Source organism: Agelaius phoeniceus, chromosome 4 (assembly GCF_051311805.1).
Source record: "Agelaius phoeniceus isolate bAgePho1 chromosome 4, bAgePho1.hap1, whole genome shotgun sequence".
NCBI lineage: Eukaryota > Metazoa > Chordata > Aves > Passeriformes > Icteridae > Agelaius > Agelaius phoeniceus.
This window is the reverse complement of record NC_135268.1, coordinates 62,110,382-62,133,668: the sequence shown is the minus strand read 5'-3', so window position 1 is coordinate 62,133,668 and position 23,287 is coordinate 62,110,382. Positions and strand designations below refer to the sequence as shown.

At 42.3% G+C, this 23,287-nt stretch overlaps 1 protein-coding gene across 2 annotated transcripts in view; it reads left to right on the top strand.

Annotated features, from left to right (window-relative positions):
• Nucleotides 1-23,287, top strand: part of CRMP1 (collapsin response mediator protein 1) — a 50,312-nt gene that overhangs the window by 15,739 nt on the left and 11,286 nt on the right. For both annotated transcript variants that reach the window (XM_054632640.2, XM_054632641.2), the window contains exons 2-9: nucleotides 904-992; nucleotides 6,122-6,306; nucleotides 7,795-7,959; nucleotides 13,594-13,655; nucleotides 15,247-15,327; nucleotides 18,546-18,614; nucleotides 20,537-20,657; nucleotides 21,687-21,843. In XM_054632640.2, the coding sequence (XP_054488615.1) occupies nucleotides 904-992; nucleotides 6,122-6,306; nucleotides 7,795-7,959; nucleotides 13,594-13,655; nucleotides 15,247-15,327; nucleotides 18,546-18,614; nucleotides 20,537-20,657; nucleotides 21,687-21,843 (929 nt within the window). The remainder of the gene's footprint in view (nucleotides 1-903; nucleotides 993-6,121; nucleotides 6,307-7,794; nucleotides 7,960-13,593; nucleotides 13,656-15,246; nucleotides 15,328-18,545; nucleotides 18,615-20,536; nucleotides 20,658-21,686; nucleotides 21,844-23,287) is intronic.

Below are 23,287 nucleotides of genomic sequence, written 5' to 3'. Positions count from 1 at the left end.
GTGGTAGGGGGCTGGCATTTCCAGTATGACTTCTTCAGTGAGAGAGTTTAAGTATTGGTTCTCTAGAATATGCACTGGTAAAATCTGTTTTCTATAAAATGTAGTTTTTGAGAACAGAATATAACCATTTGAATAGAGAAGAATATAAGCAGACAATTGTGAACAGTAACTCTTGCAGACTTTATATTTTGAACAGTCCTTCTTGGAAAAAAAAAAAAGTTTTCTTCCTTGCATTTTAGAAAACACCAGGAGTTGATTACAATTAATTCTTCATGCCCATAGAAACTGTGTTCAGCTGTGGGTCTGTACCATGGTACAGGAGGCACAAGCTGTGGGCTGTGTCCCTTGGCTGCTGCACAGGAGTTGCTCCTGCTGGGCTGGTGCTGAAGGAGCTTCCCTGGTGAGGAATTTCTAAGTGGAAGGGCTAAGCAGCCTCTTAGGACCTTGTGACTCTCCATTCAAAGCTTTGTTACTTTTCCAGAGATGCCAAGGGCGCCAAGTGAGCTCAGCTTGGCCATTGCAGTGTTGGGCAGTTTCTTCTGGGGGCTTCTTTCCCTTTTGGCCCTTGTGCAATGAGGTGATAAAAGGGGAGTGTAGTGGCACTGCAGGTGTTTCTGTGTGCAGTGATTGATGCTTTGAGCAAAATGAACTGTGATGTTAATGAGGTCTCATGTTCCAAAAGTCAGGAATAAACTGAAACTCTCCTGAAATAGGATGAAACTATCATGTCCACTGAAACTATCAATGAAAGTATCCTGTCCACTGTGTACCCACAGAAACCCTTTATATAGAATAGTGTTTGATATTAATGGCTTTCTTTATAATATGAGCATATTTGTTATCATATATAGGTTATTCTGTTTATTTATTTTGACAAACTCATTTTTCCTTTTTTTCCTCCAGAGTGACCGACTGCTCATTAAAGGTGGAAGAATTATCAATGATGACCACTCCTTCTATGCAGACCTGTACCTTGAAGATGGACTTATAAAGTTGGTTTTTATTAAATATTACTTTTTTTGCATGCGTGTTAACACAGACTACTGTGATTTCTTGATAGTGCTGACTTAAAATCTTTTATGGGCAGAATTTCAGTGACCTCTAAATGTGAGACTGTAGTTGAGGAGTGTTTAATTATTAAATTCTGCCATTTTATCTTCACTAAGATTAGATAAGTAGAAAATTTCTTTGCTGTAAATTGAAGATATTTGCTTTTCGAACAGTTCAATCACAGTTTCTTCTGAAATAGTTAAGACAAGTAGGGACTCTCAAGAAATGAAGTAATGGTAAGGACAATGGAAACCTTTTGAGTCCATGAATAGCAGAAAGCTCTCTACAGTTTTTCTCCCTGTACCTAGTCAGTGCAAGTGCAGCCATGCTCTCAAGGATTGTAGGGCACAGAAATCTGAAATGTGCCTCATCTTGCATGGTGCAAATGAGGACCTGCTATGTCTCAGTTGCCTCTTGGTTAATGCTGAACCACAGCACGTTCTGTTCCTATAATGTTGTTATGCATTGTTACACAATTAGAAAGAAAGTCCTGATTTATTAGGCTATAAAATACAGGAACTGGGAAAGTATTTGTTAGGTGAAAAACTTGAAATATGTGTTACTGATAGCCTGGGAAACTGTAACAGAGATGTCCATGTGCTCTGTTGGTCCTGCCTTGGCTTAGTGGAGATGAGGGTCTCTAAGGTTTGCAAAGTTATGTAGTGTATGAGCACTCTGATGTACACAAGGATCAAAGCCTTTTTCATGGTTGCTAAACACTTTCACTAGTGACCTAAGAAGCTTGGTCTCCAGTGGCTACAATTTGATGCACAGAAATATAATTATGGTTATCTGGTAAATAATTAATTGCCTACTTGTTTTCAGAGCTCCTTAAGAATGTAACATCAGATTAAAAGTCCAATTCTTTATATATCTGTGACTGCATATGTTATTATGATTCAGGTTATTATAACAGAAAAAAATCTGAATACTTTGATCAATGGACTGTGAAATTTTCTTTTTAATACTTTACTCTGCCTTTATATTTGTAGTGTTAATTGAAGTGGCAAAAGTGGAGAGGACACAAAATTTTGAACATGCATCTATTTTTAAAGCAACAGTTATCCAAGTTGTGCTCTCTTTGATGGGTGTTTTTGTTGAGTTTTTCCATGATTTTGTTAGTTCAGATACAAATCTTCTATTAACACTTGTAAGTATCAGAACTATTTAAACAACTAAATGCATGAGAGCCTGAAACTGCTGTGAATTTTTGGCTTTGATTCCAGAAATGCAATGGTAGTTAGTGGGCAGGTTAGCAATGCCAAGCTTTCACCTGCCCTTATTAAGTCCATTGACTCCCTCTGAAATCCGTGCGTGGATCTGTACCTCCAGGAAGTATCTCAGCTGCCCAAGCTAATTAGGGTTAATAATGAACAGACAGGCAAGATCTTAATTTTTAAGAAGCATTTATCTTTGCACAAGGAGGCAAGTTCTCTATTTAGCACCCTGAGTTATGCCTGATGCCCTAGATTTAGATGACCCAAGATTTTTCTTTATAAACTGTGCAAGAAGCCCTGCCCCCTCTTGTGAGGGTAGATGCTGTGAGATGGGGTTGGGTTCTTACTGTGTTCAGATGATAAATTTTGCAACCTAAGAAAGCTCTGGGTTTGTCTGATCTCTCAGTTTTTTCAGGTGGAACTGTCCATTGTGCCTGAATATTTAACATCATTGTTAAATATGGCTCAAGCTTGTTTGGAGCTGGACCTTGAAACTCAGTCATCTGCATTTCAGTTGATGCTATAACTTTCCAGCTGCAGATCCTGCTGATAATACAGAATTCTAACACAGAATGGAGCAGACACCAAACCACTCAGCCCAGAATAGGCAGTAGTGTCCTGGTTTTACCGGGCTATAAAAGATCTGGGTTATTTTTCTCGCTCTGAAATGAAAACTGATTGGAAAAGAGAGGGTTGGGTTTCTCTTGCAGCCTAATGAACAGATTTGGGTTTTTTAATGCTTTTAATGCAGATCATTCTGCAGAGAGGAAAGCAGATGTAACCTTGAGTGTGTTTGAAGATCAGCTATAGTTTGGAGGATGGTCAATGTTTCTTCCTGCCAATCAATGTTCAAACTGGCTCCCTAGGTATAAGGAGCAGCAGTGCATGTGGATTTTTCCTACCTGAAACTTAAGCCCTGCACACTCAGATGGCAGTTGAGAGGCAATTCTCCATTATCTAAATAGTATTTTAAATATTTGGTAATTTAAATTGGCATATAAATAATGTATTTTGCCTACATCTCTCCTGCCTCTCTTATCACATGAGGAAGTGAGCCCTGTGCCAAGTGACAGGTCATGGTCTGGTGCTTGCTGTTTTCTGCTCCATCCCTGCCAAGGAGAAGGGTTGGGTCCCTCTGGGCTGGAGGGACAAACAGTGGCAGGGTGGGGGACTGGGGCATGGCCTCCAGAGCTGGGAAAGTGATGAGTCAAGTTAGGGGGAACCTCAGATGCCTAAAAAAGGTCTGGGTTTGATAACTGCAGAAGCACCACCACAGAGTTCTGGGATGGGTTTTCAGCTTCCTTGGATGAAGCTTAGGAAGAGCTGAAGCCTGCTGTTTCTGTTGTGCTTTAATCAGCTCATGTACAACAGAATTTACCAACTTGTTCAACTGAAAATGGCAGACAGCATCAGCTTCCTGTGGGTCTGAGTTTTCTGGTTGCTGACATATGAGGAAACCAGCTCAGTCATTTATACAGTGTCTAGAATGCAGTTGTCTGCACTGTTGTATTTTTTCACCCACAAGTAATAGAACTCCATTCTTACTCACATACACTTTGCATTAATGAGTGAGCAATTCGGGAATCCTGTCACATTATCTCCTACTCTTTGTTCTACTTGGACAGAATAAAAATAACCTTGAGCAGCAGTGAAGATCAGACTTCTCCCAGCCTTAATCTTGATGCCAGGGCAATAGATGAGACTGGTTTCTGACAGATAGTAGTGCAGCATCATCCACAAAGGCTGTTTGGTCCCATGTCACTTCAATATGGATGATTTCAGCTGAATAAGATGTTACTCAACCATACACTGAAAATAATGAGCATTGAGTCATCAAAAAACTTCAATGTATAGGTAGCACACTTTCACTTTGTTAGGACATGTGTCTTCTTGAGGAGGAAATTGATAGATACTGATTGTGGAAGAAAATAAAAATTAGTTGCTTTTTTTGTGAAAGTTTTCATTAATACTATTCTCAGAAGGTGTGTTAGTACTTGAAGTCCAGTTACTCCTCGGAGGTACTCAAAGGAGATGGGTCATAGTTAATTTTTTTTCCCAGTTCAATTTCTTAGCCACATAAATGCTCTACAAAGATGGAGGATTGTTCTGATTAAAATCTTGGGGATAGATTTGACTAATGAGATAGTGCAACACCATTGCTACACATGGGCCTACCTAATTTTATACAGCCATTGAATCTGCTCATGGGTGCAGTGCCTTATGATATGCCTTTGTAAGGCACATTTTAAAACAGAAGAGCTGCTTGCAGCTTCTGTTTATGCAGTTGGATGTGCTGGGCAGCTGCTGGTTTTTGCATCCAGGTTGGTTCCCTGTTTGTCAGGGTGTTGTTCACACTGTGCAGCTCACACAGGCTATGGCAGTGCTGCACATGTTGATGACTGTTAGGTGCCAGACATGCAGGTGCCAGCTCTCATGAGTAAGCCCTCCTGGATTTGTTCAGAGCTGTGACCCCATCCTGGGATGCCCATGAGGAGTTTGCCCATGGAATGGCTGTGCTTCCCTCCAGCAAGAGCCCGGGGCACTGCAGGAGACGAGTTGCTGGAGGTGACATTTTTGCATAACATATGAAACAAATTCTTGACCTCTTGGGGCTATTTATTAACTCTGCCAGTTTGGCCAGATTCCAATGTGAATAATTATACCCCTTTTTCTTATTTTTCCCACTGGTTTTAATGAAGAGTTGTATTCACTTCTGGTTCTACCTTATCACAGTTGGCTTTTAATCAGTTGCTGTGTTTTGAACTGTAGGTGGGAGTTGCCTTTTAATATGGGGAAACAGACTCAGCAGCTCAGATGCCTGAGGTATTTATTTAGCTGTGGATAAAAGCTATTTTATCCAGAGAAAAGAAAATTAGGACCAAGGACTCTGTGTCTGTAATATAAGATAAACTAAATGAACTTTAACTACCTTACAGTTACCTCTAAGCCCAAATATATTGTGGTGTAACACTGCAGGGACATGGCTTCCACATAGACCTCTCTCCCTGTTTGGTGCCATGCAAAGTAGACAATAAATTCTAGTGTGGCTTTAAAAGTTAAAAAGATTAATTTATTTGTAATTGAGTCCATGAATAATACAAGTATTTTGATCATAAGTATCTGTAGTTTGATATTGGTATGGGGGACAGATTAATATTTTGAATAGTGAAAAAAAAAATCCTGCTTTGAAGACCTGAGGGGAAAAATACGGCAGCAGCTAATTATAATTTTTCCACACAGTTATGCAGAATGTTTCACTGGCTTTTAACTTCAAGAGGAGGATGAAAATATGGGACATGGTAGATTAAACATGTTTAGGTCTCTTAGATATGTATTTCTGTATCTTAGGTTATTTAGATTTCTTTTTAAGGATACATTTGCATTGCATGATGACAAAGTAATTATAAAATTTTCTGCCTTTTGCTTCTGCTATATATTTTTACAATTCCAGCTTGCTCCTGTATTTGATCTATGTTTTCCTATTTTTATTTAAGAACCTAGTATACAAAACTGGAGCCCCCAAGAGAGCATTAAGTGTACATAATTTGAATTGTTTAAAGATAGAAATCATATAAAAAATAATCAATTTTTAATGCTGGTGCATTACAGCTCCTTTATTGGCCACTAGAGCCATGCAAAGCAAACAGAGCTCATGGCTCAGAGAGTCATCTCTGCTCTGCTTTGTTCTGCTGTGCTGGGCAGGGCAGAGGGAGCGTGTGCTTGAGCTTCACCTTGCCTTTGGGGACCCACCTCCTGCTGTATGGGCCCAGGCTCCCTCTCCCCTACATGCCTCAAATAGCTTTGCCCTCTGTGCTTGTTCCAATAAAGTAATACTGGCTTTCCTTGCTGTGCAGGCAAATAGGAGAGAATCTGATTGTTCCTGGAGGAGTCAAGACCATAGAGGCTAATGGGCGCATGGTTATTCCTGGGGGCATAGATGTCAACACTTACCTACAGAAGCCCTACCAAGGGATGACTGCTGTTGATGACTTCTATCAAGGCACAAAAGCAGCACTAGCAGGGGGCACCACCATGATCAGTGAGTACCAGCAGAGCTGTCTCTGTGTGGGGATAGCTACCAGAGGCTTCATTCTGATTTTCTGAGATCTTCTGCAATGGATCTTCAAATTTCTGGGCATTGTGTTTGAGATCCATTCATCATTGTTAACCAGGGTTGGCCGGAAAATGAACCCATCCTCAGAAAGAAATACCAGCATGTGGAATTGTCTCTTGGATTTTCCTCTGAAGTACAGAACAAGCACTGAGGGATAATGTATGTAATCTTGGGATTTTTGTAAAGCAGTGTAGGTAGTGCTGTAAGTATATGGCACAGAAAATCTGACAAAGATCTGCTGTTCCCACCTACTGCCATTTCAAGAGGTTTGAAAATAAGAAGATATGCTTATTTATGAACTTGGATTTGGCAGCAGGAATTGAGGAAGACCTTAACAGAGATGTCCCAGAGGAACATCTTTGTTGATGAAAAGAAGAAGTGTTTCATGTTGTTAAAGACCCTTCTTGTGTCTACAGATGGTGGGACATGATTTATCTCTTTCCTTCTGGCTGTGACTTTGGTTAGATGTGAGGCAATTGTTCAGGCGCCATAAAGTGTCTTAGCTTCCTTGTGGAGAGGAGCTTCCCAGTGGAGTTTTACTCCCACTGAATTGGGATGTGAATTTTTTTTTGGTGTTACCTATTACCCATATTCAGCAGCAGGCATCAGCTAAAAGATTCTATGGCCATAGGCACAAAATGCACTGCTGTTCATTCCTTTTGTTAATAGTTTTTTTCAGTCTGTGTTCTTCAGTTGAGTATTCCTGTGTTGAGTTAGGCTTGCAGATGGCACTGGTAAGCCCATCTTGATTTGTTTTTGTACTAACTAGCTCTGCAGAGAGAAGTACCTATGCATAAGTAGTCATGTCTTTGTGTCAGTGGATGGTGTGGCACCATTAGAGGCAGAAGGGCTGAGGCAGGGGAGAGGCAAGGCATTCAATGGACTGTATAGTGTGACAGTGTTTGTGCTCAACGTCACCCCTGTTCAAACCTTTGGCTGTATTCCCAGTTTTGGCTGCTGAGAAAACATTGAACATCTGCACTGATGTGTTGGTGGGGCAGAGTGGGCCAGTTCAGAGACTGTGAGGCACTGGTTAATTATTGTGCTTACTGTGAAATACATAGAAATGGACACATCAGACAAGAACTACAGTGAAGGCCAGAACCTCTGGTCTCTTACAATACCGTAAGGGGAAAGACAAATGTTTCCTAAACTGTGAGGTGTTTGGCTCCCCCTTTGTGTGTCAATTGATGCTGCACCAAGCAGGTTGCCAGACTCATCTTTAGTATAGACTGTTCACAAAGTCTGCTGCACCTGGGGCAGCAGGACCTGGCTGACACCCCAGAGTTACAGTCAGCACAGACTGCCTCCAAGGCTGCTCTTCTGGCTGAGGTGCTGGAAGGCTGCTCACACTGGGGAAATCTGAACAGTGTGCATACTGTCCTGCTAACAGACACTCAATCTCTTTTTCAGTTGATCATGTGCTTCCAGAACCTGGAACTAGTTTACTGACCTCCTTTGAGAAGTGGCATGAGGCAGCTGATACCAAATCCTGTTGTGATTATGCTCTCCATGTGGACATCACCAGCTGGTATGATGGGATTCGAGAAGAGCTGGAAGTACTCGTGCAAGACAAAGGTTAGTGAGTGAAATGTAGTAATATTTTTTGGGTTTATTGAAATATCATATGGAGGTGAAATTTTAAAGTATTTTAATGAATGCATAGGCACTGGCTATGCTGGCTAAGGTTCTTCACTACCATGAACTTGTATTTTCACTTGCTGCTGTGTAAAATGGACCTAAAACTTTGTGCATATATATGATTTTTTCCAGTACAGACATGGAAGATTAAGATGCTTACAATTCATAAAGAAATTTATCACTTTTTCTTTCTTATATATGTGGAAATAGGCTCAGACATTGCATAGGTAGTTTTTTTTTGAAGGTAAAACTCAAAGATCAGTATTTAGGATAATCAGCCCAGTCACCTTAGATCCTCTATTTAATGAATGAAGAAAGTGAAACATTTCAAAGTAATGGTTCAGGTTTTAACTAGACTGAAAGATTTGATTCAGCTGCCTCCAATTAAATCCGAATATGAAGAGCACATGGGGCTGTGAAAATGTCACTACAGGCTAGATCTCATTTTGCAGCAGTGAATTGGAATAATTTACTTGCTGAGACTTGATTTTGTAAAATAAGACATGCCTGTATTTTTAGAAGATTCCAGTTATTAGAAAAAGAGATGCTAAAGTTAGGTATCTAATATTGAAAAAATGCCCTGATTTTCTCAAGTGTTTCTCTCTGCTGGCTTTTCCTGAAGTTACTAGAAGATGCTATGTTTCAACACTTGCAAAAAAAAAGGTCCCTTATTTAGGAATCTATGACACTTCTATGGGTTAGACTGTGTTCAATTAACAGGCCTACTATCCTGTGAGATGCTATAGGTTACCTTGCCTGCACTCCAGCTACCAATTCAGAATAGCACAGATGAAACCTCTCCTAAATGCATTTTCCACACATGCAGGCTCAATGTGGCAGTCTCATATATGGAGAGCATCTTTGTGGCACCAGATACCTCTGTGGGCAATGGGATCTAGCCTTCAGAAGATCCTAACTTAGATCTTGTTCCTTGAAATTGTGCCTGACAGCTTGTATTTTCAGAATCATATATTTTCACATATTTCTCATTTTCTGCTTTCCTTGAAAACATATGGATATTAATTAGGGAATATTTTCTGAAATGGCATGCAGTTTCCATGGGCAAATCAGAATGACTCTTCTGTTGGGAAACCTAAGTGATATGTATATGCAGCACCCTTTGCAATTTGTAGAGCTAGTGTTGACTTAGACGTGAAAGGTTCTCTTTATAGAGAAAGGTACTATCAAAGTAGGAAAAAAAAGCAAAATGCTATTTTTGAGTGAAGAGTTGTTTGCTGAGATGCCATGGAAGTGCAGTCACCCGGGGGAGTTTATTCCATGTCACAGGATGCTAACAGTACATGTGCTGCATAACCAGATTATAGGCAACAAAACACTTCCATCAGCAAGACTGCACATAATTAGAGAGACTGCAGCTGGTCTTGCATAGGTCTCCAGTATAGGGGATTTTTACAAGGTGATGACATCTGTCAACACAGGCTGTGCTAAATCTGTGCTGTTTGCCTGCTATCGGCATTAACATGAATCTGCTGCTGTGTATTAGCTGACTGTACTCTCAAGACAAGTATACTGTGCCTTGTTTCAAAGGTTGGATATTATTTTCCAGAGCTCCCTGACCACAGATGGCTCAGCACTCCTAAATTTGCCCAAGGGTTTATATTAAAAGCCTGGTGCAGACAGTTAGGTTAATAGTTTTCTCCAACTATTGAAATATGCATTTTCTATGTAAATCTGAGCTGCCTTTGAGTCATCAGGGGAAGCAGAAATCTGTTCATTGGTTCCTGAACTGAGATTTATGATGCAGCCTTGGTGGTGTCTTCAGTGGTGAGAGCATTAGGGGTCACCTTTGTTCTCATGTATGTCTCAAGCAGGCAGTGTGAGTTACTCTCACGTGTTGGAGACACAAGGTAAGGGTGAGACATCACAATAGCAAATAATTCAGCGTGGCAAGGGCTTTCAAATTAATGGGTAATATTTCCTGATAATTGGAAACATTTAAGCCAGCTGGTGCAAATAGACTTGATGTCAGTGGAGTGACCCTGGTTTTCATCAGCTGGGAATCTGGATTGAATTGGTTCTTGGCTGATTGTGGGTGAGTGAGCTGAGTGACAGGGCTCAGCTCATTGTGTTCCAGAGCTACATGTGCCTAATGCAATCAGCATGAGTAACAGGGGAGCTCACAGAGTGGCTCTTGAGGTGCCTTGTCATGAGGTATAATTGAACACTATAATCAGTTTTAAATCAATACAATGCTAATTTAAGGAGACACAGGCTTTGGAAGTGCCTGAAGATTTTGTAGAGACAAATATTGATTATAAACACTCAGACTTGTGTAATTTCAGCTGCTATTTAGGGATTGAGCTTCTTCAGTATATGCAAAGGAGCAAGAGCCTAAAATTGCTGACAGAGGCCTCACTGGTTACTTTGACTTTGTCACTGTTCAGAAAGTTCAGGAGTACACTGTAGTTCTGCCTAAAATCTGGAGAGGATTCTGTTGAGTACCCCTGGTGTGAGAGCAAGTAGGACATTAACAGGAACGTAGTATGTAACAGATGTGAAGTATTCAGGTCAATAGGCCACGGACCAGGGCTTTTGAAAAGCTGCATAATTCCAATGAGTAGGTCAAGGAACCAGGCCAGGGCAAGGAGTCTAATCTTGGATACCTGTGTATGTAAATTTGTGTTATTTATCTTGGTACCTGGTATAGGTGCTCTCTCTGCAAGGCAGGATTGTTCACACCCTCACCTGTCACCTGTAAAGGCAGCCCTTGAAATGCTCTTCCACTGCATGTGTATCTGGTGGTGGCTGAGGGTGGCAATGTGTGTTTACATGGGAGAACTCTCCTTCTGCACTGTGGTAAGGAGCAGGCTCAAGATCCTATGGCAGGTTCCCTACTGGGATCCCTTCTGCTCCCATTAATTTCAGGGAGAACATTAAACAGAATGAGAGCAAAACTTAGTCATTTTACCAAGGTTAGAAGAGGGCCAAGAAGATAGCAAGGCAATAAAAGAGAAAGGATGAGAATTCATATTGCTTGGGTCAGGGGATGTGTTTTCTCCCCACAGCAGTCAGGGAAAGCTGCCTTACCTCCTGCAGGACTGTGATGCAGTGAGTCACCTTTGGCTAGAGCCTGGAGGATAAGGGAGAGCAATGGGTACCCCAGTGTGGGAACCCAGAACATCCCTCTGGCTGTCCAGGATGGCCAGGACCCCTGTCAGGGGGCTCAGGAGCCCTGGCACAGAGCCCAAAACACCTGTGGTTTTGATTATGACCCGTGGAGCAAATTACCAACCTTATATGAAGGCCAGCAAGCCACAACAGTTTAGGTAGAATAATAGTGAAGTTATCATGGGGTGGAAAAAGTAGATTTTGGGGTTTTTGATATGGTGGTTCAGGAGGCAAGATGGAGGAATCTGGGTGTGTCCAGCCTTTCTCCTTCTTCTTGGCCTCCATCTTCTGCTGTGATGGTGGCACTTACAGATTGGTTTAGAGTAGAAGCTCACTGTCTAACATAGGTGATAGGTATTGGAAAGTAATTGTAAACATTGTATACGTAGTTTTTAGTATAAAGACATAACACCACCCCGGGGGCAGGCAGAGTGCCTGGAACTGCTCTGCTGGACAGACCTCAGCAGGGCAGGAGAAAGAGTTTTATAGATAAGATACAATAAACAACCTTGAGACCGAGAAATGAAGAGCTCTGACTCCTTCAAGCGCCGGGCTGGGAAAAGAGACTTTAAACTTTTCTCGGGGTCACTCTGACCAGCCAGAGATCCCGACACGCCAGCCCTGGGCTCACAGAGAAATGTGAGGTGTCAGTCCTGTGCCATCACTGAGACAGCCAGCATGGCTTGGAGCAGGCCCAACATGTCCTCCTTGCTTTGTGTGGGCATAGGCACCCCTGCAGGAAGGTGGCTCCTGGGTGCAGTGGACATCTGGCACGTGGGGTGGGTTTGTGGGGAGAAAATTGAGCTTTGCTCTGAGGCAGGTGGGATGGGTGTGCTGGGCCCTGCTGGGAGCACTCAGAGGGGCTCAGGGCACAAGGCTGGCAAGCCTTGGCCCCAGGCAAGGCCCAGCCAAGCTTAGGTTTTAAAATAAGGACACACTGAGTGCTCTGAAATTGTAATGAGGGAGGGCTTACAGTTATTAAAGGCTATATGTGTTTTCTGAGAACATGATAAATAGGAAATGGGAAGAAAGGATGGGCTTACAGGCTGACAGAGTTCCACTGTTCAGGCTGGATTTGCTAAGCGTGGAAGTCAGCAAGGAGGGGCCAGTCCCTGCTTTGTGTTTCTCTCTGAGCTGCCTGGACTTAGCAGGAAGACATAATGCTAGGGATCATTTCAATGTTTTATCTTGCATGTATCCTGGGGTATTTTAGTCCTGTAATTGTAAATAAATGAATTCTGTGTGTGTGTGTGTGAGCAGTCATACCCTCTGCTTGAGGATGTATTTGCTCATTTTAGACTCATGAAGGAGTTACATCTTCATCAGAGAGATTTATTCATTTTATTCATTCATGTAGACAACATGAAAAACAGGAACATTTTCTTCTTCCCCCAGGAAGCACAGTTTTCATCACAGCCATTTTGAAATGCAGCATACACAGCTTAGGTAGCTTAGAATTTTTTTTTTTTTTTTGAGCTAGAAAAGTACAATACTGATCCTTGGACCAAACTGGGAGTCTTGCCAGTAGACTAAAAATTAGGACAAATATGCACACTAATATGAATTCGTGTGTACAGAAATTATAAACAGAAGAAATTTGTAAGTTGCATTCTGTAAGAATACAAAGCTGTGTAAATAACCAAATCTTTGAAATAAATAGCAACACTTATGGGGATTTGAATACAGGGGTTATTGACAACTGACACTCAACACTAGCATTTCTAAGGGATTTCTGAAATTTGAAACTGTTGTCTTTCTTGGTTTTTTATGGCTGCCAGCATAAATCCTTCCTTCTTTGGAAGGCAGAAGAAGAGGTGTGGTGAGCTGCCCATAAAACTGGTTTCAGGCTTTGTTTCCACTCCTTCCCAGTGTCTGCCATCAGCTAAGCTAAGCTAAGCTAAGCACTTTGGAGTGTAAGGTCAAGAAAAAGCAAGTCTCTATGCTGATTCAGATACACATTTCCTACACCTTCTCAGCACTTTGGGGGAACCTAACCAGTAGTTTTATCTACCAAAAATCAGTTTAGATCAAGCTGAAATGTTTTTCTGAATAGCTAAAGAAACTTAAAAAGGAAACCACTGATTCATAGAACCTTACACAAGGTTTTTTAAACTTCACAAACTTTACATGCTTGCTTTAGCCACCATTGCTTGTCTGTGATTTGGCTACAAGCAATCCTCTTTGCAGTGGTGGCTGGGTTACTCCAGGGATGAACACAGGCTACCCACAGCATCCAGAAAATTCCCCCAGAGGAGAGGGCATCCAGGCTTCTAGTCCTAGCAGCTGTAATGCAGCTGTGAAACCATGCTTGATTTTTGGCAATCACTAGTGAAAAGCCTAGTCCAGACATACTCTATTACTTACTTTTCCTGAAGTTTTTGTTCAAATACAATTTAAGAATACACTTACATGGCAACACCTTTGAATTTTGTCTTGGAACAGGTGTGAACTCTTTTCAAGTCTACATGGCCTACAAAGATCTCTACCAAATGTCCGACAGCCAGGTATTGCTCTGAATGCTTTTCTTTGCTGTGATCTGTCCTCTCTTTCCTCACCTCCCAACACTTGAGGAGTTGCTGAGGTTGAATCCCAGAGAAACATTCTCACTGGCCTGATTGGCACTGGGAGGAATGTGCAGAGGTGGTTTACTCTCTGGAGGGTCAGTTGTGAGCTGTGCAGAACACCTGTATGTGTTTCTTCAAGTGTATGACATTCACCTTCTGTAGAGATCTTCTGGTGTCTCCCAACATTGCAGCCACTCAAGCTCTGCTCAGGATTTCACTCATTTTATTTTGCAGCAATTTTGAGGACTCTAGGTCAGAGAGAGAGAAAAGGATGAAGCACTCAAGGCAGTGGCAGTTCTTAGGCTTCAAGAGTTTTTTGGTTGTGTAAGCAGCTAAATGGAGTTGCTCTTTGGGGGAGGTGGCCTTTTCTCATTAGGGCTGGAGATAACAATGAGCTTGTTTGTCCAGAGCTCATTACAGATTCCAGACTCTTCAGCTTTCCCATCCATACATATCAGGCCACTGTAAATAGACAATGGCATCTGTTAGTAATAATAATGTTTGCTTATTCAGTTGATAAAATGTTTCTTTCTTACTTATTCCCAGAGCTACCGCTCTTGGTCTTTTAAATAACTGTTGTTACACCTCCAATACATGTGGTTTTAATTGGAATTTTGGACATAATAATTTATAACTATTCTCTGACAGTGCCTGTTAAATTCAACTCCCTATTGGAATTGCCGAGAGGAATACATCAAAAATGTTTAGTGTGTGGCTGGACTAATGGCTGTTACCTTGTTTAAATGTCCATGTTGCAAGCTGTATATTGCAGCCCATTCAATGCTGCCTGAAGTGCCCTAGTACAAAAGTAGACACTGAAGACCCTTTGTCCTCCATATTTAATCTGTGTTTGAAAACTGGGCTCCCAGTTACTGAAGTCTGGTTTAAAAAAGGGACACATAAGCTGAATAGCTTTTGGAAAGGAAACTGTTTCAGTAGATGTGTGCTCAGAAATTACCAGTAAAAGCAAAAAGATCAACTACTGCCCTTCTTTAGGGATGGCTGTTGAATCTTAGAAAGCAATTAAAAAACCAAGCATGCTCTAGATAAAATATTGCAACTTTTAATACCTGAATTAATGTTGCTGAAAGCTCAGCAATGATGGCTCCAAGAAGATGGTGCAAAATGTCTGCACTTCAGAAAAGAGATGTTCTAGCCATACTAAAAGTGCCTGTAGCACATGGCAATAATTCTATTTTACATTTGCTAAAACTACAGAACTACAGGGCTACTAAACTTAGATGCATGGGAGGGCATGGGGAGGTGCAGTGCAGGTGCTGGGGCAGACTCTGTGTCCCAGGGAAATCCAGCTCTGCTGTTAACCCTCTCTTGGTGCAGCTGGTGTGTACAGGGTGGGTAAGTCAGCACCAATCAGTGAAGCTCAGGTTCTGTGTAGAAAAGAGATCATTTGCTATTCACCAATATAATTACCAGCTTAGAAGGTACAAAACTGAGGTGAAGAGAGAGGTCTGAGTGTTAAGTAATGTGTTTTCCTTATTCAGCAGTGTTTCCTTCTTTGTACTACCTGCAGCTTTATGAAGCCTTTACCTTTCTAAAGAGTCTTGGGGCTGTTATCCTGGTCCATGCTGAAAATGGAGACTTGATAGCTCAGGTGAGTGAACCATCGTTTTTGCTTCACTTTGTGAGATGATAGATATTAGAGAGGAGGAATTAAATAGGCCATTCAGAGAATGGGTAGGAAGAAGGGAACTCCCTGGAAAGAGCCTTAATTGAACCTGATGCCCTGCACACTGTTGGTATAAAGCCTGGGATGAGAGAAGGGAGGTCCTTTTGCATTAATTGACAGAGCATCCTTGAGATAGGGCAATGATCCAGGCAGCTCCTTGCCTTGGAGGAGCAAATGAGGACTAGATAAGGAGGGCAGAAGGAAGCAAGAAGATTTCTTCTGAATCCAGCAGATACAAGTGAAGCAGAATAATGTAAAACCTTGTTCACAGACTTTGAGTACAAAAAGAGGATCTGAAAGCTTTATATTAAAGTCTTTTGCTGCAGCTATCAGCATAAGCAACACAGTGAGTTTGGAGCAGGTATTAAAGCTCACAGACCTATTTATTTTTGAGAATATTCTTACAAATCTCTGAAGTTTGAGAATAAGAACTACTGTGATCTTGTAGACATTTCAAAAATGTGTGTTTAAGTATAATCCATGCTCTTAGAAGATGCATCTCGGGACCAGGAAGCTGGGTTCAAGTTCAGAATGGTCCATTAGAGTGCCCTGCATGTCCAGTGCAGTCCTTGCAGTTCAGGTGCCCTGGGAGCTGTTGTCCTCCCACTGGACTGTACCATGGCTCTGATCAGTGCCACAACACACTGAAACATGGAAAGAGGCAACCCAAGGACAGCAGTTGATAGTGAACCTTCCACTGGGCTTTCAGAGGTCTGGATCCCCTTCTGAAACAGAAGGGGCAGGTTTGGGTGGGTGTTGTTTTGATGCTGCATTGTGACAGATGAATCTTTGAAGGCTGTTGCAGAGATGTCTCACAGCCCTGATCTCTCCTACGTGCATCGAGCCCCTCTTAGGTCGGTGAGGCTCTGAGTGAGCCATCTGATTTATCTGCTGAGCTGCTTATCTGCTGGCTTATCTGCTAAGGACTGGGCTGCAGAGCTGACAAGGAAATTACAGCAGCTAAAGCTGTCTTTGAGATCTGCACAAGGCAACCCACCTTGTCTCACATCTAAGGGAGAATGTCAAGGGAATTCTTTGAGTTGTTTGGCAGTGTGTAAGAACTCTTGCCTTGGGTGAATTTTGTTTTTCCTTCTGGGGAAAAAACACATCTCCATCTGCCTGGTTAGAATTTACCCCCTTTGAGATCTGCCTTTCACTTTAACTTTGACCAAAAGAAACCACTGGGATCAAAAGTTACTAGTGAGGAGTCAGCAGGCACATACAGTGTGGTTGTGTCCTTCCCCCACTGAAACTAGGTGACAACCCTCATTTGAATTAAAGAGAGGAAAAAGCTGATTTCTCATGGAGTTTAGCATGAATAAAAACTACTAAATACATGATTTATAGCTTTAATACAACATAAAATATCTAGTAGAATTAAAATGACTATTAATGAGCATGATTAAGTCAATATTACTGTAGGAATAGCAAAATAAAACAAATGATACATTGCCCATTAAAATCAAGGCGGACTCATGGTATTGCATATTTGATAGAAATCTATTTCAGATTTCTGTTTTTCTATTTCATTTTTCTCTGATCAGCCTTTATATATGGTCATCAAATATGAGCAACCAGGACAGAAAAATTATTAGGAAAAGAGGAAGTAGTAAATAAATGTAAGTTATGTTACACATCAACATATTTGTTCACCATTGCCAAGTTTCATAAAATCAGTCTTCCTCTATGCTTTTATGTAGAAGAATTGTTTGGATAATGAAAAGAAAGCTGCCTGCACATAGGTTTTTTAGGACTGTCCTGTGAAAATACAAATTTGATCTTGTCAAACAAATATTCTAGTGAATTATCTATATGATAGTTGATTAGCACTATCAAGTCCTCTTACAGGGGGTAATTTATCATATGATCTGATTTTAGTACTTCCTTCAAGATGCAAATCTGTCTTACTTCGTGTATCTATTCTGTGCCAATGTGCTATTTTTTTTACATGGCTGTAACTTCATTTTATTGATGTATTTTAATTATCTGAAGTCTTTAACTGGTGCTGTTCAGAGCCAGTGCATTAATGATACAGAACAGCTGTTTTTAATAATACCTATGAAACCTTATGTTTTTCTAACCAAAATGTTCTTTCACAGTCAGATTAATGCATTCCTGTTAATGCCTCTTTAGCCTTGATTGATTGCAGTGAAGGCTAAAGTATATATGAATGTTAGCTTTTCCACTTTTACTGGAGTATGTTGGTAATGTGTGAGCTTTTCACCCTCAGGGACCTGGGATCAGATATTTATTAGTTGACACATTCAAATACGTTCAGTAACTTCATCCTGGTCTCTAGGGGACATTTCTCTGTGTCACAGAGCCATTACATCTGAGCTGGGCTCATTAGAGCCCTGTGGGCAGGGCAAGGCAGGGCAGGCCAGGGCCAGACCTCAGATGAAAAGGGGTTGACCACCAGTTTCTGCAAAAAGGGAAATTTATTACAATAACACTGCTTGGCCTTAAATTAAGTGAAGCTTTTCTATTTAAAAAAGTTTTTTTTACTGCTATGAAGCTGGATAGCACAGATTATTTTTCTGAAAAGCCCCCATTGGTCCTGAGATGGGGTCTTTGATGAGGACACAGTGCCCTTGCAACTGGAGGGCACTGTTCTGTTTCATAAAAGCATAATTTTAGTGGTTCACTGTATAGGAAGAAAGCATTACAGAAAACTGAAAGTGTCAGCAGTGCTGAAGGTTTAAGAAAGTGCTTTGTGCATTGCAAGAATGCACAAATACTCTCCTCAAGTTGCAGAGAGGAACTTGAGCAAGTAAATAGGGAATGGCAGGCTGGAAGTACCCATAATTACCATTTAGTGTATTGGTGGTTGAAGCCCATTCCCTAGGCTGGTGTTGTGGTGTCAAGTAGGACTTTCTGGGGGACAGAGGAGGCTTCTGATGGTGCAGGCCAATGGCTTGGGGCACAAATGTGCTCAATCACACAACAGAGAGCACTGCTGGCTGTGCTGGTGTGGCATGGGAGCAGTTCAGAGCCAGTGTTTGCAGTGTTCAGTGGGCTTTGCAGCTGTGTTTACACTGCCACTGAAAGGGCCCTCAGACCATGTGGTGGCTCATCTCCCTGAGGGTGCTGGGTGCACAGGTCTCATCCTGGAGCTGGGTCAGCGTTTATCTCTTACATTGCAGGAACAAAAGCGTATTCTGGAGATGGGAATCACTGGACCTGAGGGACATGCCCTGAGCAGGCCAGAAGAGGTAAGGCCAGATATCTGCTTCTCCCATTGCCTTTTCCAGTATTACTTAATGTCTGAAAAGTCCAGGTCCTTTCAACTTGTTTGTTTGCCTGAAAAGCCCTTTGGATGCTGCAGCCAGGTGCATTCCCTTACTCCAGGGATAAGTGTGTACACTCCTTGTACACTCAGGAATCTCAGGGCAGCTCCTGCTGCCCTGGGCATGGATATCCATGTACTTTTTTAAGTGTGACCTTTGTGTTTTGATTTGTGATGGCAAAAAAAATGGGCTTATCAGGCTAAAAACCAGCAGCGCAGCTTGAGGGTTAGTCCTCAGAGTAACTGCATTTGTTAAAATGCTTTGTGTGAAAACCTCCTATAAGATGCATGTGCACATCTATACTGTGCATAGGCATACACCCACATATAGATCTAATTTCATGCTGGCAGATATATTGGTGTCAGAAATGCAGGCTGTAGAGATGCAAATACATGAGAACGGAAAGTTGCTGTGAGGCAGATTGTTTTAAGCAACTCCCTTATAATAAAATCTGAGCTCTGTTGTGGATCATCTCAGGCATCTGGAAAGGGTTTATTTAATGCCAAGGAAAATGTGGAGACATGAGAATGCCCCCTAAAGTACACAGCTCAGACCCTTAATGGGATGTGGAGGGCGGTAGTGGGAAGTGAATGCTTTCCTAGAAGACTAAAGAGACGACATCCCGAGGGTTTGAGGCTGAACTTGAAGAGATTGTTGTGGTTTGCAGATCTTTATTTAACTTCTCCCCAAGGCAAAAGGAATCAGCTTAATTGGTCACATTCTTCTATTGAACTGTTTATGTACTTTTTCATTTTGCTGTTCAACTTCTACTAAAATTATTCTAAAAGGATTGAATTGTTTCCTTTTAATGAGAACAAGGGCCTAAGGAAAATCTGCATTTGCAGTTTCCAGAAAAGAATTTTGCTCAGCTCTAGTGCTTCAGGGCAGAGGCTGTGCCTCCTTCCCTGCTCTCTAAAGGTGCATTTGGGTTTCCAGAGCAAATGTTTTTGATACAAGTCCTAGGACAAACTGAAGCAGTCTGATTTAAGGAAAAAGATTTTACAAAACTGTAAAGGATTAAGCCATGTAGTTTTGGAAGGTCTGAGAAGCTCAATTTTTCTAGAAAAACTTGCACAGAAATTTCTGTACCACTGAGTCACTATTTTCAGTTACAACAGGGTTTATTGTATTAAAATGCCAATACTGTGAGTCCATCTGGGAAGGATCTGGTATAAAACTGATGGCTGGGGAAAGGAGTCTCCAGAGCTGCTGGGAAACACTGCTCCTCCATCTGAAGATGCTTTCTTTGTGTGCCTACATCCCAGCTGGCTCCCTGGGAGGAGGTTGCTTTTATGCTTGCTGACAGAGAGGACTTACTGGGCACTGCTTCAAAGGCTTCTGTGGATTATGGGCTAAATTCAGTCCATAGTGCTGAAGTTGCTGTTTGAGAATTCTTTACATTCACTGTCACCATTATGTAAAGATTAGGGAAAGCTGCCAGGGGAGCTCAGAGGTTGTCTCCTAGCAGGGGCAAAGTTTTCTTGCTTTGTTCCCCTTTCAGCTGCAGGGTAGGAGTCTTAAACAGGAAGGTGGGAGGAAGGTAAGGAGGGGCTGCATCAGCTGCTTGGACATGACCTTTCCTGGGGTGCAGGGAGCCAGGGAGCTGTGTTTGTCCTGGGACAGCTGTACCCTGGTAGTGAGTACAGCCTGGCTGTGGTTACTGCTAGTGGCAAGTGTTTGGGGTTGGGTTAGCTCCCTCTTTCCTAGCACTGTGTCTCTATGGAAAAAGCAGAATCAACCCCTGAAGAGTTGTTGCTGAACAATTAGAAATATGGTGCAGTCCTCCAGCTGATTTTTTTTCTTCAGACTGCATTTGCAGTTAACTTTTCCCTCCTTGTTTTGCTCAGCTTGAAGCAGAAGCAGTTTTCCGTGCCATCACGATTGCCAGTCGAATAAACTGCCCAGTGTACATCACCAAGGTGATGAGCAAGAGTGCAGCTGATATCATTGCACAGGCCAGGAAGAGAGGTAAGTGACTTCCTTTGCTCTCCCAATCTTTTTTTTTTGTTGAATAGAAGCTCAGTGAAAAAACCTGTATGTCTTGACTCAAATGACAGTCTATAGGGAGAGGTTACCAAAGAATGGCAGCACCATTGCAGAGTAAATATTTGTGGCTGGGAAGGATGAGGGGAAATCTTTTTGTATTTTTAAGTTGAGATGCTCTTCCCACAAACTGCCCTCTCGATGACTGAATTGTAACTCTTCCCTATCCTGTTTTCCCTTTTACTTTTCCCTTAGACTGCTATATCTCTGTTGATGGGAAAGAGATATTTTATTCCTAATTGCACATCCTCCAGGCCAGTATTTCAGCTTTTCTGAGAGGTGGCTTGGGCAGTGACCCTGCTGTTAGAAATGCTTGGAGCTTGCTCCTGGCCTTGCTGCTGGAAGCTGACCCCCTCTGCTTGCTGGGGCCATGGTGGGATCCAGGTTACAAAGCACCCAAAAGAGCCTTGTGAGCCTGAAGGCAGCTTCTGAAGCTACATTTGCAAGTCAGGACTGTTCTGCTGGTTGGGACTACAAAGCTTGTGAGCAATATGGAAAAGCCAAAGAGCAAATTACTGTCTTGATGTTTGTATTCTTGGAGACTTGAAGTGTGGTGCAGGGGGACCATATGCTGCTGTCTGCTGGTGCTGTGCCCAACCTGGGAGTAGTAAAAAGGCATCTGCCTGCTGAAGTGATCCACCATCCAGTGCACTCCAAATTGGAGCAAGGTGCCTGTGATTAAAACAGTACAAATTAAAAGTGGGTCTGAACTGTCTCCTTCTGGATTAGAAAGAAAGATTTGTAAATAGGCTGATCAAAAGCATGTAGAGCTCAAAGAGACTCCTGATTAATTTTTTATCATACAGACAAAGCCAGGGCTGTTTAATTTCTTGGGAGTTGTGCTAGCCATGTAGCAATGTGTGAATTATACATGGCTGCATGCAGCAAGCAGTGTCTTGTGCTGAAGAGAGAGTGGGCTGTACTTAGTTCCTGTATATCCTTGCTTTCTCCAAGGTCCCCTTGTTTTTGGAGAGCCAATCACTGCCAGCTTGGGGACAGATGGGACACATTACTGGAGCAAAAACTGGGCCAAGGCTGCAGCTTTTGTGACCTCACCACCTCTGAGCCCTGACCCTACCACTCCAGACCACTTAAATTCACTCTTAGCATGGTAAGACTTCCTTTTTTTTTTTTTAACAGGATGCTGGTGAGGCAAGTGCAAAAGACATATGGCATGAAGCATCTAGGGGTCAGCCTGGTTTCCTTTAGACCAGTCTCATACATGAAACAGCAGAGAAAGGACATAGAAAACCTGGGATAGTTATATCCTTATGCTTAGGCTGCAGTCAAGTCAGCAGTCAGGGACACTCCAGTTGCTGCTTGGCTTAATAGAGAGGCAATTGCTGGCTATTCAGGAATTAATTATTTTTCTTTCTGCTTTTCAAGTGATTCCTAGCTGTACAACTAGATTGTCAGGACTTCAAACTGGCCTTCTCCCTAGTTTTCAGTTTTCTTTAGCTGAGTTGTTGCTGTATGATGGGATGGCATCCTCACTGTCCAGCATAAACAAAAGCCTGGTGGATACATCCCAATCTTTGAGACTGGACTCAATTTTAAGCCCTAGGCATATTTGACAAGCACAGCTCCAGAAATCAGGGCTGTTCCTGAATGCAGAGATACAAAGAACAAAGAAACATTTCTTGGGGTAATTTTTGTCAAAGCTGGTGCAGGGCTCTCAGCTGTGAGTTCTGAAAATTGGCTTGTCCTAAACTAACTTGTGTTAGTAGCAGAGATTGGTGGGTTTATCTCCTGCATATTGAAAAATTCTGACTTGGTAGTTTGCCTTTATCTGGGAGGGACCAAAATCATACAAGTTTCCTTGTGACCAGTTCTTGCAGGCTTATTTTAGCTTGCCTTGTGTCTTTATGGGCTCTGGGGTCCTCCAGCTGGAAGAAGACAAAGATAAGTGGTACATGTAGAGTAGGAATGTCAGGAGAGAGAGGCCAGAGTGAATTACAAAGGAGACTGTGAGGGATTTGGGTGGAGACAGCTGGAGACTGAAGGCCCTATCTCACAGGATAGGGATGTGAGCTGACTGCCTTCAGGTAGGTAGGTGAAAGGAATGTGGACAGCAGAGGAAGAAGTGTCTTATATAGAAAAGAAGATAGCAGCGATGCCTTGCCAGAAACCCAGACTGTGAAACCCATCTCTGAAAGTATTTCCTGCCTGTAGCCAACTGTGGGTCTTTAGCTTAAGCAAAAGACCATCTGCTCTGAAATGATATGGAAATCCACAGCTGAAGCCCCACCAGGACAGACTGCTAGGGCTGGAGGGAGGAACTCAACTTACCATTCATATCCTCATTTACCTTCATGTGGTGGCACCCAGCTCAGCTCTGGCCTCCCCTTTCTGGGGTTTCCAATGCCCTAGACAGAGCAGAGAAATCTGAACCTTGAAAGTGACCATCTTCAGAGCTGCCTGGGAGCTGGGTGGGCACACTCATGTGACAGGAAGATGCCATCAGCCAGTGCCATGTCTCCCCTTGCACACGATGGGTCAGGCTGTGCAGCCCAGAGCCCACCCAGCCTTTAACACAGCTGCTCTAAAGATGCTGC